The 14307-nt window shown below is 52.3% G+C and overlaps 1 protein-coding gene across 1 annotated transcript in view; it reads left to right on the top strand.

Moving 5' to 3' along the window:
* Window positions 1-2882: 2882 nt before the first annotated feature.
* Window positions 2883-14307, top strand: part of SLC22A1 (solute carrier family 22 member 1) — a 37195-nt gene continuing 25770 nt past the window's right edge. Inside the window, exons 1-4 of the mRNA XM_017853520.1 lie at window positions 2883-3435; window positions 9879-9982; window positions 11922-12076; window positions 13627-13795. Coding sequence (XP_017709009.1) covers window positions 3025-3435; window positions 9879-9982; window positions 11922-12076; window positions 13627-13795 — 839 coding nt within the window. The 5' untranslated portion in view covers window positions 2883-3024. The remainder of the gene's footprint in view (window positions 3436-9878; window positions 9983-11921; window positions 12077-13626; window positions 13796-14307) is intronic.

Raw genomic sequence — 14307 nt, 5'->3', positions numbered from 1 at the left:
GGTATGCAGACAAATGAAGGGTGAAAAAGACAAAAATGAGTTTTATTGAGTGTTACAACAGCTCAGAGGAGACCTGCATTGGGTAGCTCCTCTTGTAGGCAGGTCATCTGTCGAGTGTTCAGTTCTCAGCAGAGAGGAGGCCCTGGAGAGGTAGCCCCTCTTTGCAGCTGGACATCCTGATGTCTGCAGCTCTCAGTGGAGAAGAGACCCTGGAGAGGGTGACTCCTCTCTGCTGGCAGGTCATCTCTGCAGCTCTCAGAAGAGACCGTAGCGCCTTTCCACAGGTGGTGGTCCCATCATCCCATCGTCTCCTGCTATCAGCAGAGAGGGTAGCTTCTCTCTGCAGCTGGTCATCCCATTGTCTCCACCTATCAGCAGAGAGGGTACTCCTTTCTGCAGCTGGTTGTCCCATTGCCTCTCTGCCCTCTTCATCCTCCGGCTGTCCTCTGTCCTGCTCTGGCTGACCAGGGCTTTTAAGTGAATGCTGATTGGTCCATAGGCAGCCATGGGTGGGTCTAGAAGAGGCACCACCAATCCCCATTCAGTTCATGGGATTGGCAGCCTGGCCCCCAGCCTTCAGGCCCTCCCTGGCCTGAAGGTGGTACCTTACTGGAGACCCACCCACTTCTGCCCAGGACTCCGTCTGCCTCCTGCTGCCATTCATGGCCTCAGGGCCTGGCCCCAACCCCTGCTCTGAGATCAGAGTGGGCACCAGGAGAGGAGAGAGGCCAGGCAGTGGGAGCTGACACCCCTGAGCCTGCAGGGCTGGGGCCGGCAGGGGGAGTCTTTCCGGGCACCGGCAGGGGGAGTCTTACTGGGCCTCTGAGGGTGCAGGCTGCAGAGATGCCCAGGTCAGGCACCTGGGAGTGCTGCCACAGCTGTACCCAGGAAGTTCCCACCCTGCTGACTTGGAAGGGGTGGGGTTTCTGCTTGTCCTCAGCTACTGCCTGCTCTGTGGAGCGGGAGGTCCAGGTCTGCAGTTGTGGGTCAGTGGCCAGGCTGCACCCAAGGCAGGCAGATCCTGCCTGCTCCTGGTCCCCTCACGGCACAAGGACGGTTGGACCACAGCGGAAGTTTGGGGCGGATCCAGCCCAGGGGGTGGGGCCTCCCACCAGCTCCATGGAGTGTCGCAGCTCCGCCGCGCCTCCCTGCTGCAGCTGGCGTTATAGCAGCAGCTGCTGCCATCGCTCTTGGGAGTATCTCCCCCACTGGACCATAGGCTGCTTGGAGTTGGGGACCGTCCCATCTCTGTGTCCCCGAGCCTGGCATACTGCTTGACATGTGTAGGGACTCAGCAGATATTTGTGGAATGAACAAAGGATCCAACACGTGAGCTAGGGAGGAGTCCCTAGGCAGCCAAAGGTGGCTTAATAAATCCAGAGAGCTTGCTCCAGATAAGAACGAGGTTCAAGTACAGAAACTGCACACTTTGAAGGCTACTTTTACCTCCGTAAGCCCCTGCTTTCCCAGCTGTGGATGGGGATAGTCACAGCATCTACCTTGAAGGCTGCTGTGAGAACAAACTAGATCATGTGTGTTTAGCCCTGAGTAGGTGCACCCAAAATGGAGGCTGATGCTTTTATTACTGAGGTTCGCTGATCGGCTTGTGTCTGGCTGCAGCCCTTTCTTGGGGTCTGTGGCTGTGCGATGCTGCTGCTGTGTGTCCCACTATCCGGTGGCAGCTCCCTTAGGACCTGAGCGCAGGCCAGCCCTGAGGCCAGGGCATTGCAGCAGGGCAGTGCTAGGGCTGGATGTGGAGCTGGCTATGGGGCTGCAAAGCTTTGCCCTGTGGTTGCTCCACTGCTCCCTTCTCCACCAGTTTCTGACCTGAAATCCCTTAGAGACAAATAGAAGTGGGGCCTGGAGGACAAACACACCGTGCCCCCACTGAGGCTCGGTGGAGGCGAGCAGAGCAGGCTCTGGGCACGGGGGTATGGGCTGCAGGATCTCCAAGAACTCTGCCGAGCAGTCAACTTGCTATTTTTTATTTTGATTTGTCTGGGTTATAAGAAATTCTTTAAAATGACACAATGGACTTCAAGGAATCAGGCGGAAAGAGTGGGAAGGGGGTGAGGTATGGAAGACTACAATTTGCGTTCAGTGGGCTGGGTGTGGTGGCTCATGCCTGTAATCCCAGCACTTTGGGAGGCCAAGGTGGGCGGATCATCTGAGGTCGGGAGTTCAGGACCAGGCTTGCCAACATGGAGAAACCCCATCTCTACTAAGTATACAAAAATTAGCCTGGCATGGTGGCCCGTGCCTATAGTCCCAGCTACATGGGAGGCTGAGGCATGAGAACTGCTTGAACCCAGGAGGCGGAGGTTGCAGTGAACCAAGATCAAGTCACTGCACTCCAGCCTGGGTAACAGAGCAAGACTCCACCTCAAACAAAACAAAACAAAACAAAACAAAACAAAACAAAACAAAACAAAACACCCAAACTGGGTGCAGTGTATACTGCTTGGGAGATGGATGCGCCAAAATCTCACAAATCACCACTAAAGAACTTGCTCATGTAACAAAATAACACCTGCTCCCCCCAAACCTATAGAAAACAAACCTAAAAAAAGACTTAAATGGTATCATGGAACTAATTAGCCAAATACAGTATCTAGTACCTGGCTGTCACCCAATACTTGCCTCATACCATCACATCTAGAAAAAGAATAGATATTCTCTTTGGAAGAGCCCTGAGAGGGCTGCTAGGAGGTTTGCACGGCCTGCTCTCCTGCCCTCCTCTTGCTCTGCGGCTGAACTCCAATTCCCTTCAGGCTTAGACCCCACTGACTCGCTCCCTGACAAAGCTAACATTTGATCAGGCAGCCACGTGCATTCTCCCTTTTCCTGAAACCAGCACCATGGGGTAAAAGATTATTTCTACTTGGTTGCCTTCCAGATGTTTCACACTTGGACAGCAAACCGATTTCAAACCACTCCTTTTCAAAGATCTCTAAGGGAGACATTGCACCTGGCCACTGCAGCCCAGAGCAGGTCTGGCCACGGCCATAAGCGTGCTGAGCCATCATGCCCACCGTGGATGACATTCTGGAGCAGGTTGGGGAGTTTGGCTGGTTCCAGAAGCAAGCCTTCCTCACCCTATGCCTACTGTCAGCTGCCTTTGCACCCATCTGTGTGGGCATCGTCTTCCTGGGCTTCACACCTGACCACCGCTGCCAGAGCCCCGGGGTGGCTGAGCTGAGCCAGCGCTGTGGCTGGAGCCCTGCGGAGGAGCTAAACTACACAGTTCCAGGCCTAGGGCCTGCGGATGAGGCCTTCCTTAGCCAGTGCAGGCGCTATGAAGTGGACTGGAACCAGAGCGCCCTCAGCTGCGTAGACCCCCTGGCTAGCCTGGCCACCAACAGGAGCCACCTGCCACTGGGCCCCTGCCAGAATGGCTGGGTGTATGACACTCGTGGCTCCTCCATCGTCACCGAGGTAAAAGAGCCTCTGTAACACGGGAGTTCCTGGGACAGGGAGAAATATAAAGCAAATCCTATGAGGTTCAGGTCCACATCAGGAAAAAGGTAGGGGGCCGTGTTTATTGTGCACGTAGTGGCTGTCTGGCTGTGTCCTAGGCACGGGGCATTCTTTTCTCTAGTTTGATCCACCACAAACTCTGGGTCTTTGAGGAGGACGCTGAGGCAGGAGAGACCAGCCAGCACAAGTAGGGGGCCAGTTTGCTGAGTTGCTTGAATGGGATTCGGCTGGGAGACCAGGAGCCTCTCTGCCTACCCCACTGGCTTCTCCCAGAACTACCAACTTGCTCTGGGCCCTGCTTCCCCACCAATAGTACCGTGGGCCCCCTCCTTCCACTCAAGAGCGATGACAATTGACCTAAATGATGGTGCTGAGGTGGCCTGGAATTGCCCTGGCTTGGGGGTGAGAAGGTTTGGTAGAATCCCAGCTGTGCCCCTTATTAGCTGAGCATCACTGGGTGAGTCACTGCCTCTCTGAGCCTCATTTCCTCATCAATCAACCAGGGATGAGGACAGCTGCCTCACAGGGATATGACGTTCAGCTGGAATCTGTGAACGCACTGAGCAAATCCACAATGAGTCACACCCTGCGGTCCAATGGGGCCTCTGGGATAGGGCGATGGTCTCAAAAGGGCCTTGCTTGAGTCGTTTACTTGATTATTTGAGCATTTTGCTTTGAGAATCTTTTAGTAAAAAGTGTCACCACATTTTTTTCCCATCATGAGCTCGTTTGAAAGTATTGCACGGTAACAAGTGCGGACGCTTGGTCGGTTGGAGAAGCCGTAGGCCAAAGCCTGTCAGAGCCTCTCTGTTAGTGACGAGCAGTGGCGTGGTTTTGGCGCGGGCACTGCTTCCCTGAAATAAGAGGTAACCGGGTCCTCCCTGCTTCTGGTCCTGCCCAGTTGTCTGCCCCCACTACCCTCGCCCAAGCTCTCAGGGCTTCGTGAGTCTCTGCTCTTCCTCTCTTCCCTTTCCTGAGTGGTTTCAGTGGTGACACATTTAGGGCTATTACTGGGGGAAAGCGTAGGGTCCCTCCCCTCTGGGCCTGAGCATTGCTTTACCTGCTTGCCTGGAGCAGAGCAGGTGCCAGTGCGACTGGCTTTACGATGCTTAAGAGACATCTTGTCTCCAAGGCATCCTCCAACAATGGATGACAAGTTAGGCAGCCCTCCTTCCAGGGATCTCCAACCGTCTGACATTCCCAACTGGGAATCTAGAAGCAGACCAGGATGGGGACGTGTGTGTTCTCTGGGACTGAGACATACTCTGCTTTGAGGAGATGAGATGTGATCATTCCTCCAGTCAGACATCCATCCAGTATGTGCGGCACACTCCCTCTGTTCTGGTGCAGGGGTGTGATGCTGCAGGGGAGATACAGAAGAAGATTGTGAGGTCCCTCAAGGAGTCTGCAGTCTTGTGGGGACTGAGAGGGGAGGAGGGTGGCCAGAATGAGACCAACGTTCATTTAATGACAGCCCAAGGCCACCTGTGGTGAATGCCATAAGCAGGGTGGAAAGGGACTGGCGGGCTCTAAGAAGGCAGAGATCTCAGCTGCTGAGCTCTGATCTGATCATGGATGTCTTCTAGGAGGAGGTATCTTTGAGCTGAGCCTCAGGTGGTATTTTGACCAGCAAGGAGAGGGGACAGGTGGGAGGGGAAGTAGATCCCATATCAAGGGGAGAGCTTGAGCCCAGGCTCAGGGCCCAAGGAGTGTTTGCTGCATTCAGGGTACAAGGAGCCCTGATATGAAGGTCGTGATATGAGGAGTTGTGGGGAGAACACTGGTGTCTAACCTTGGGGCCAGAACATGGAGTGCTTAGTGTGGGGTTGCCAGGTATAATACAGGATGCCCAGTTAAATTTGAATGTTTGAACTTCAGATAACCCAACTGGATAGGATACTTATGTCCCAGATACTGCATGATATTTGATACTGGGATAACTCAGACTGCAAATATTGCATGAACATACCTACCCTAAAAAAAGTTGTTTATCTGAAATTCAGATTTATCTGGGCATTCTGTATTTTTGTCTGTGAACCCTGGCAACGCTACCTCAGCGCCCAACGAAGGAGTTGGGGTCTTATTTAGGCAGGCAAGCAATGCGATCCTAGCTGGACTCGTGAATGGGTGGGAAGGGGTGGTGGTGGGATTGGAGGCTTTAGGAGAGGTAGAGAGATGCTTGAGGAGGCCAAGAAAGAGCCCCGGTGAGAAGTGTTGGCCAAAACATTGTTGTCATGGGAATGAAGGGAAGACATGATATAAGAGATGCCAGCATTGTTGGGGCTGGGGAGAAAGAGGCGCAGCTTGGCAGAGGGCTCTGGCTTGGGGAGTATGTGCAAATGGAGCTTCTGAATGCTGAGCTGGGAGCCCTGGAGAGGCAGCCATGTGGGCAGATGGAAGGGCCTTGTAAGAGGGGACCTTGGGGTGCAGCAGGAGGGGGGAGACTGGGACAGATGAGAGGAGCCCTAGAGTGCTTTAGAACAGCCTGCCTGTCCATGGTAGCTGTGGAGGGGACTTCCAATAAACCCAAGATATAGAGCCCTGGGGAGGATTGTGGGAATCCTGGAACTCTGACGGGCAGAGACGGTGAAGAGGATATGATTACAGGAGGAAGTGTTCTTTGGGGCCATGGTGAGTTGGAAGGGTGGTGGGATTCATGTGAAGATTTTCTAAGGTGATTGGAAGCCTGGGGGTAGGTGGGAGGGTGATAGAAACTGGTTCCTGGGTAGGAATTGTCTCCCACTGTAACCCCAACTTCCTTGACCCCAGCTCCTCCTCCAAAACTGAAAAATTATTGTTGGGGAATCAACCTTAGTTATTCACTTCTGCAGAACTAATTTTTAACCTAGCATTGCCTTGGACATTGGAACTTGCTTTAGGAGGGAAGATGAGCTAATTTGTTTGAACACCAAGTTTAACTCCCACACCAAGGCTAGGTGCCAAGATCATGAGGTTCACTGGGGGAGGAATGTGGGCATTTTCCTGGCTTTTGACTCTCCCAGCAAGAGGATCTCCTCTGTCAGTCCTGGTTTCAGCCACAGCCCCTACACCAGGCCAGGTGTCTTCCATCAGCCGTGAATGCTGAGTAAGGGAAAGGGGTCTCAGGCCAAGGGAGACAGAGGTAGTTACATCAGTGTTTCCCAAACTTGGCTTATCCTCAGGATCACCTGGACTCCTATTTGGGACCCACTGAGGCAGAATCCGCAGGGAATCTGTGGTTTCACCAGGACCCTGAGTGGCTCTTGTGATGAATCCGTAGGTTGCTTTATAACTGTGCCAGAAAGAGCTGCCCCGGCCCTGGTGAAATCCCAGCAGGAGCAGCAAGTGGGTTTAGGAGATTCCCACCCTCCATCCCGTCCCTACCTTTGTGCAGCCCCAGCTTCTCCCAGGGCCTGGCCTATCTTCTCAAGGTGCACAAATGTGTCGGGGTACTCATGGTTGGGCTGGCATTTTGGAGCAGAGGAAGCATGGCAGGTTTACAAGCTTTGCAGGCGGCTCTAGAAACATTCTCAGGGTAGCCTGGGGGCAAAGTCAGTTCTCTGTGGTGTTGGAAGGTGGGATGCACTCCAGCTCCAGGAGCTCGCTGGCTCCATACACAGTCCTGGGGCATAATGGCAACAGGGTGTTTCAGGAAGGCGGCAACCACATCTTACAGAGACACCAACTAGCAAAGATTATAATGAAAACCAGAAAAACAATGGCTGAGAAGGGAATAAGCCGAGGCCCCAGGTAATAATTGCACATCTTTCCCTGACCCCTGCAACTTGAGTGGAATCCTGTACAGTAGACCACGCGGGTGGAGGCTGCAAAGAGAGAGTTGGGCAGTTGGAGACATAGACCCTGGGAAGGCCAGATAAGCTCAGGAAGGATATGTCCATGTGTATTCTAATGGCAGAGCACAGGGCAGGCAGGAAAAGAACCACAGTCGAAAAGAGTTATACATTGGGTGGGTGACCTGGGAGGTGCTCCATGGAGAAGGTGTGTTTTAAGCTGAATTTTAGAGGAAAGCAACATTGGGATTGGCAGAAAACATGAAAGTGACACTGAGCAGTAGCTTGTCGCACGCCCCAGAGCTGTACCACCCACGGGAGCAGACGCTGGGGTCTGGGCAGAAGGTAGTTAGTAGGAGAGGCTTGTATTTGTTTCTGAAATTCAAGTGATAACACAGAGTTTAACCTATATTTCAGGAAAAAAAACTGCTCATGTCAAGGAACTAGTCAGTCCATCAGACAGAACCCAGGCTGGCTGAGTTCAGAGTCCTTGAGGCTTTGAATGTTGTTTTGTTTTTGAGACAGGGTCTCACACTGTCATCCAGGCTAGAGTGCAGTGGCTTGAACACAGCTCACTGCAGCCTCAACCTCCTGGGCTCAATCGATCTTCCCACCTCAGCCTCCCAAGTAGCTGGGACTACAGGCACATGGTACCATGTCTGACTAATTTTTTAATATTTTGTAGAGATGAGGCCTCACTCTGTTGCCCCAGCCTGGTCTCAAACTCCTGGGCTCAGGCAATCTTCCTGCCTCAGACTCCCAAAGTGCTGGGATTAAGGCGTAAGCCACTTCTCAAAGCTAGTTCTGAATCTTTGACCCCAGGATTGGGGCATGGCATGGTTCAAACTGGCAACTTCAGAGATTTGAGGGTTGGAGGTTGAGGTAGTAAAATCTGTTTTTAAAATAAAAGGGTTTATTATTTATTAAAGCTGTTTGCATGTGATTCCTCCCCTCCAATGCACATAGCAGCCCTATGGGTGTGATGGAATGGGTACAACACACGTTTCAGACAGGGAAACTGAGGCCCAGGATTGTGAAGTGACTTGCTGCCATCACACTCAACAGTGTTCTGGTTAGGGAAGCCATGGACCTGATGTGGACAGAGCAGTGCAGAGGGACAGGGTTGGGAAGGTAGGATGTGTCCCCCACCCACCAGGAACTGAAGGGGTCAAGAGGCCCCCACCCAACACCCCTGTTCACTCTTTCTGCCTGTCTCAGCTCTGAAGAGGAAGGGGTCATTCTTCTGCCATCCAGCCTCTACCATGTCTAGGCACGTGCCAGTGTCACCATACTCTATGCTGGGGGAGGTAGGACTCTTGGATGTCCCTCCACTCCTGGTTTTCTTCCCCAAGGCCTCTAAACCCAGGAAGCATCTGCCTTCTCCAAAAACCCAAAGAAAACAAGCCCTTCCCAGCAACCCATGCTTGTCTTTTCCTTTGTCCCTGCCACCTTGATATCTCCCCTCTCCTGGGTTTTGGTGCATGGGAGCCTCTGATGTTCTTCTAACCCTCGGTCTCACCCACATGTGACCCTAAGGCACACTCTATCTCAAGGCACCCCCACTGTCTTTGCTTCCCTCTTCTCGGGTTGCCACTCACAGCCCCAACAGTGACAATAGAATGTACAGAATTGTTGGTGGCACTTATATAACTAAATATACACTAATTAATATGTAATTAATGAAGGATCTTTGGCCAATTCCAGAAAACATGTATTTCTCTTGGTACATTTCTGTTTTGGAAAAATTACCTCCTTGGCTATATTTCTTTTTAGAAATCTTATCTAGCAGTTGTGTCTCTTTTGAGAAGACATTTTGCTTTCTTTTCCAAAGATATTTTGTCCTTCAATAACCAACTACTAATAGCAAGGCTGTTGACAACAGCCTCTTTAATTACTGCATGATGAGAGTGGTACCAGGTGTTAGGAATACAGTTGATCTTAGAACCATGTAGGGGCTAGGGACACCAAAGCCCTTTACACAATTGAAAATTCATGTGTAACTCTTGACTCCTGAAAACTTGACAACTAATAGCTTACTATTGACTGGAAGGAAGCTTTGCCCATCACATAAACAGCCAATGAACACATATTTTGTATGTTATATGTATTATACACTGTATTATTACAATAAAGTAAGCTAGAGAAAAGAAAATGTTAAGAAAATCATAAGGAAGAGAAACTATATTTGCTATTCACGAAGTGGAAGTCAATCATCATCAAGGTTTCACCCTCATTGTCTTCAGGTTGAGTTGGCTGAGGAGGAGGAGGAAAAGAGGGCTCGGTCTTGCTCTCCTGGAGGGCAGAGGCAGAAAAGGTGGAAGACGTAGAAGAAGAGACAGGCACACTCAGTGTAACTTTTATTGAAAAAGAAAAAATCTATAAGTGGACCTGCGCAGTTCAAACCCATGTTGTTCAAGGGTCAATCGCATTTGATATTTGCTGAGTGATTTATCAGAAACTTTGAATTTGTCTTATGAAATTGTAGTAGGAGAAAACTCTGTGAAACAGCCCAGGGATACCGAGTTTCATGAAACGCATTTGTTTTGCTGAAGAGAGGATGGAAGGGTGTAGTCCTGACTCACACATTGTTCTGTGCTTTTGGTCCTCCTCCTGCCATGGTGTGACTGGCAGTTCAACCTGGTGTGTGCTGACTCCTGGAAGCTGGACCTCTTTCAGGCCTGTTTGAATGCAGGCTTCTTCTTTGGCTCTCTGGGCATTGGCTACATTGCAGACAGGTATGTAAAGAGCAGTCCAGGTAAGCCTCCCCTTACTGCCATGAGAACAGATTCTAAGGGACAGTGGTGGAGAACATGACCAGCTGGAATCAACTGCAGAAGCTGCTGGAGACAAGACACAGCAGACCCTGCTTTGGGCTACTGTGGGGCTGCCAGGGGAATGATGGAGAGATCTGAGGTGTGTTTCAGAGTCAAAGTTGCATGCGGATTCTACAGTTGGTGGGCTGAGAGAAAGGGAGGACACAGGAAGGTTGATGCTCCCAGCAGGTGCATGTTCGTAAGGCCATTTTGAGATGGGAGGCAGAGGGTTAGGAATGGATTTTGTTTCAGCAGTTGATAGGGGAGAGGTTATAGAGGAAGCTAGAGCTCTTAGAGATGTTAGGTCTGGAGATGTGTTGCACGGCCTGAGACATCTACGAAGAGATGCCAAGGAGCCACTTGGGTATGTGAATGAGCTCTGGAAAGGGGTATAGGCTGGAGTTCAATATCAGGGGTTTTTCACCAGTAGTTGGTATTTAAGGCTACACAGCATATCAGGATGCGCTGGAAGAGGGTGTCGAGAGAGAACTGCAATGCAGAAAGGTAGGCAGGGAAAGTGCCTTGGCAAAGGAGATGTAGGAGAAATGGCAGCGAGATCAAAGGACAACTGTTCTCCAGGGCACTTGTGGAAATGCACCAGGAGACCCCGAGGAGGAATGGTCAGAATCTGCTGTGCGGGGCGGGGCACCCAGGACAGGGTGGTTGGAGAAAACTGGAAGGCAGGAGAGTGGTGTTGTGTGGCAACTCTTTAAAACAGCGTGGGGAGGGTCCAGGATGAGGACGCCGATAGGGGAGGGAATCAGGGATGCAGGAAGAAGAGAGGGGCCGGGGACCTAGGCTTGGTGGAGGTCTGGGGCCCAGCTCAGAGGTGGAGACAGAGAGAAGAGACAGAGAGCCAGGTGCTGCTGCAGGAGACATGGAGAGGAGACAGAGCCAGGTGCTGCCCCAGGAGACAGGGAGAGCGGATGGAGCCAGGTACCGCTGCAGGAGACAGGGAGAGAGGACAGAGCCAGGCACTGCCCCAGGAGACAGGGAGAGGAGACAGACCCAGATGGCGCTGCAGGAGACAAGGAGAGGGGATGGAGCCAGGTGTCCTGCTGGGACTGAGCATCCCTGGTTAGAAGACGTGGCTTCTGGCAGAAGTTCCTATGTTTTCATAAAGGATGAGGTTTTACTGGCTGGTTTGGGGCTGTCCTGAGGTGGGGTGGAGGTCTGAGGCCAGGGGACACAAGGTAGACAAGTGAAGTGGCATGGTGGAGGCAGGTGGAGGTGGCAGAGGGGACGGGATTGGCAGGTGGGTGGGGAGTGCGGGCGGGCGGGCACACCGTGTGGCCTGCCCTTGGCTTCTTTCCTTGGCTCTGGGAGAACGTGGGGTGTGGTTGAAAAGATTGGGTGGGAACAGTGCAATCCTAGAGAGTAATTTGCCCATTTCATTCCCAGAAAAAGGAGAAGAGAAACAGCCTTGTATGGCTACACTATCAGAGCTGAATATGGCACAGAAAAGCTTCCATGATGGTTGATAAGACTCTGGGAGGAAGGAAGCCTGGTTTGGGTGCAGCCTGACCAGTGGCGATAATAATGATGCCATCTGCTAAATGTGAAGATAAGGTGAAGGGACAGGTGTGAGAACTGGAGAGGGGCTGGGGCACTGCCCGGCTGAGCTGTGATGCTGCTGGGAGCACTCAGACTCCTCTTCAGACCCAGCAAGGGTTGGAGAGCTTGTAGGGACAGATGAACAGTCTGGGTGGTGCACTGGGCACTGCTGTCCTGATAGACCCTGCAGTTTCCCAGGACAGTGGTGCAGTGTCCTCTGACTGTGACCCTTGGCATTCCACCATGAATGTCTGACCCCAAATTTCAACCTCTCCCACCTGCCCTCCATGTCTCCTTGTCTCTGAAGGTTTGGCCGTAAGCTGTGTCTTCTGGGCACCGTGCTGGTCAACGCCGTGTCGGGTGTGCTCATGGCCTTTGCGCCCAACTACCTATCCTTGCTGCTCTTCCGCCTGCTGCAGGGCCTGGTCAGCAAGGGCAACTGGATGGCCGGCTACACCCTAAGTAATTATCATGGGACGGAGGCCAGGTCTTGGGGTAGAATGGGATGGGCCTAACGTGGGTGGGGGGTTGTTTGTGGGGTCAGGGAGCTTGCGGGGGCACCAGTTCCTTGTTGTTATGTGACTAGGGCAGGACATGAGCTAGAATGGCCTCCTGTCTTTTTGTGTCTGAGACACTTAAATTATCACTTAGATTAGTGATCTATTAATCGACTAATGTATTTGGAGAACAGAAAGACCCCATGCTGGTGTGCTCACAGCAGTCAGGAGGGGGTGCAGAAGAGGAGATAAGTGAGAGAATATTCTAGCATCTTACATAAGAAAGAACCAGCAACTCCTTAAAAGAAATACAGCAGACTCGATGGGCTTGAATGGCACTCAAGAATTAGGAGAGAAATCAGGAGCAAATAAAATAAGGATTTTGAAAATCAGGGTTTTGAAAAAGTTGAAGTATAAACCAACATGAGGAGTTTTACATATCAGCCTTTTTTCCGCTTTCAAATATTCTACGAAGATTAAGTATACAAAACAAAAACCCTTTCCGGGAGGGAAGCAGCTTAAGAGTTGTCTGTCCTTCCCCAGGTCAGGGCACGGCAGACAGCAGTGAGGATTAGCCACACTTTTACTCCTTTGTGGGGGAGAAAAAAGAAATAGGCATGTTTCATCATCTTCGAAAACAAAGTGCTGTCACTTGGTGTTCTGAGAACTCATTCACTAGGGCCAAGAGGATCCACCAGGTTCCTGCCTTGAGATGCCATGAGCAGCCTGGTGAAGCTGAGGTGGCTCAGCCCCATTAGTGTGGAGCCTGTGACAGCCTCTGCTGCTAGGCCCCATCCCACACACGGTTAGGGGGTCTGACCCAGGGCCACATCCATGTTCCAACACCACCCGCAGCCCCTCCACCCATGACTCCCCTGATTTCCTTTTCCCCTTTTCATTTTTGTTCCCCTAACATGTATCACCCTCTAACATAGGATTGCATTCTCTTATCTGTGATGTGGATCATCTGCCAAATGAGGCCTCTGAAGGCAGGAGTCTACCTCCTGTGCTCACCATGTATCCCAGACACCCTGAACAGTGCCAGGTCCCCAGTAGGCACTCAAAGATATTTGCTAAATGAATGAACATCCCTGGGGTCCCGACAAATATTCCAGCTGAGTCGGGAGCTTCTTCAGGAAGGCGCTGGGGAGGAGAGGCCAGTGGACTGAGTCCTGAAGCAGGCAGAGGGGAGTGCAGCTGGTAAAGGAACATGCAGAAAGGGACAGTCAGGGAAAAGCCAGAGAACGAAGCAGCCTGGTGGATCTTCGGGGCCTTAGTTTGATGGATCCGGGGCCCCAGGGAGAAGGGGAGGCATGAGCGTGGCTGTGATTTGGGAGAAGGAGAAATGGGAGAGACACAAGAGAGAAGCCTGGGAGCAGGTGGGGCTCGGCAAGGCCTAGTGCGAGCTTCCAGCGGGGAGACAAGCTGGACTGGGGCCGGAGCTTCTGAACACACGGCGACGGGTTCTTGTGCTCCTGCGAGGAACCTGCATAACGACCATGCCTCCTGTTCCAGTCACAGAATTTGTTGGCTCGGGCTCCAGAAGAATGGTGGCGATCATGTACCAGATGGCCTTCACGGTGGGGCTAGTGGCGCTTACCGGGCTGGCCTACGTCCTGCCTCACTGGCGCTGGCTGCAGCTGGCAGTCTCCCTGCCCACCTTCCTCTTCCTGCTCTACTACTGGTGAGGCCTACGGGGAAGGGGCGCCGGCCACCCTTCTGGCTGCACTTTCTGCCCTCTCGAGGAACCAGGCTCTTAGAGTGGGAGGCACCTACAGGCGGTCTTCCAAAGGGCATGGTGTCCACATGGATAACGCAGGGGCTGCGCGGAGCCCGGCGCCTCCCACACACATAATGCATAGGGATGAGCTGAGCCCGGGGTTTCCCACACGCATAATGCATAGGGATGAGCGGAGCCTGGCGCTTCCCACACGCATGATGCATAGGGATGAGCTGGTCCCGGCGCTTCCCACACGCATGATGCATAGGGATGAGCTGGTCCCGGCGCTTCCCACACACATGATGCATAGGGATGAGCATGTCCCGGCACTTCCCACACGCATGATGCATAGGGATGAGCATGTCCCGGCGCTTCCCACACGCATGATGCATAGAGATGAGCTTGTCCCGGCGCTTCCCACACGCATGATGCATAGAGATGAGCTTGTCCCGGCACTTCCCACACGCATGATGCAT

Source organism: Rhinopithecus bieti, unplaced genomic scaffold (assembly GCF_001698545.2).
Source record: "Rhinopithecus bieti isolate Rb0 unplaced genomic scaffold, ASM169854v2 scaffold_37503, whole genome shotgun sequence".
In the NCBI taxonomy this organism is placed as follows: domain Eukaryota; kingdom Metazoa; phylum Chordata; class Mammalia; order Primates; family Cercopithecidae; genus Rhinopithecus; species Rhinopithecus bieti.
This window is presented reverse-complemented; position numbering and strand designations above follow the sequence as displayed.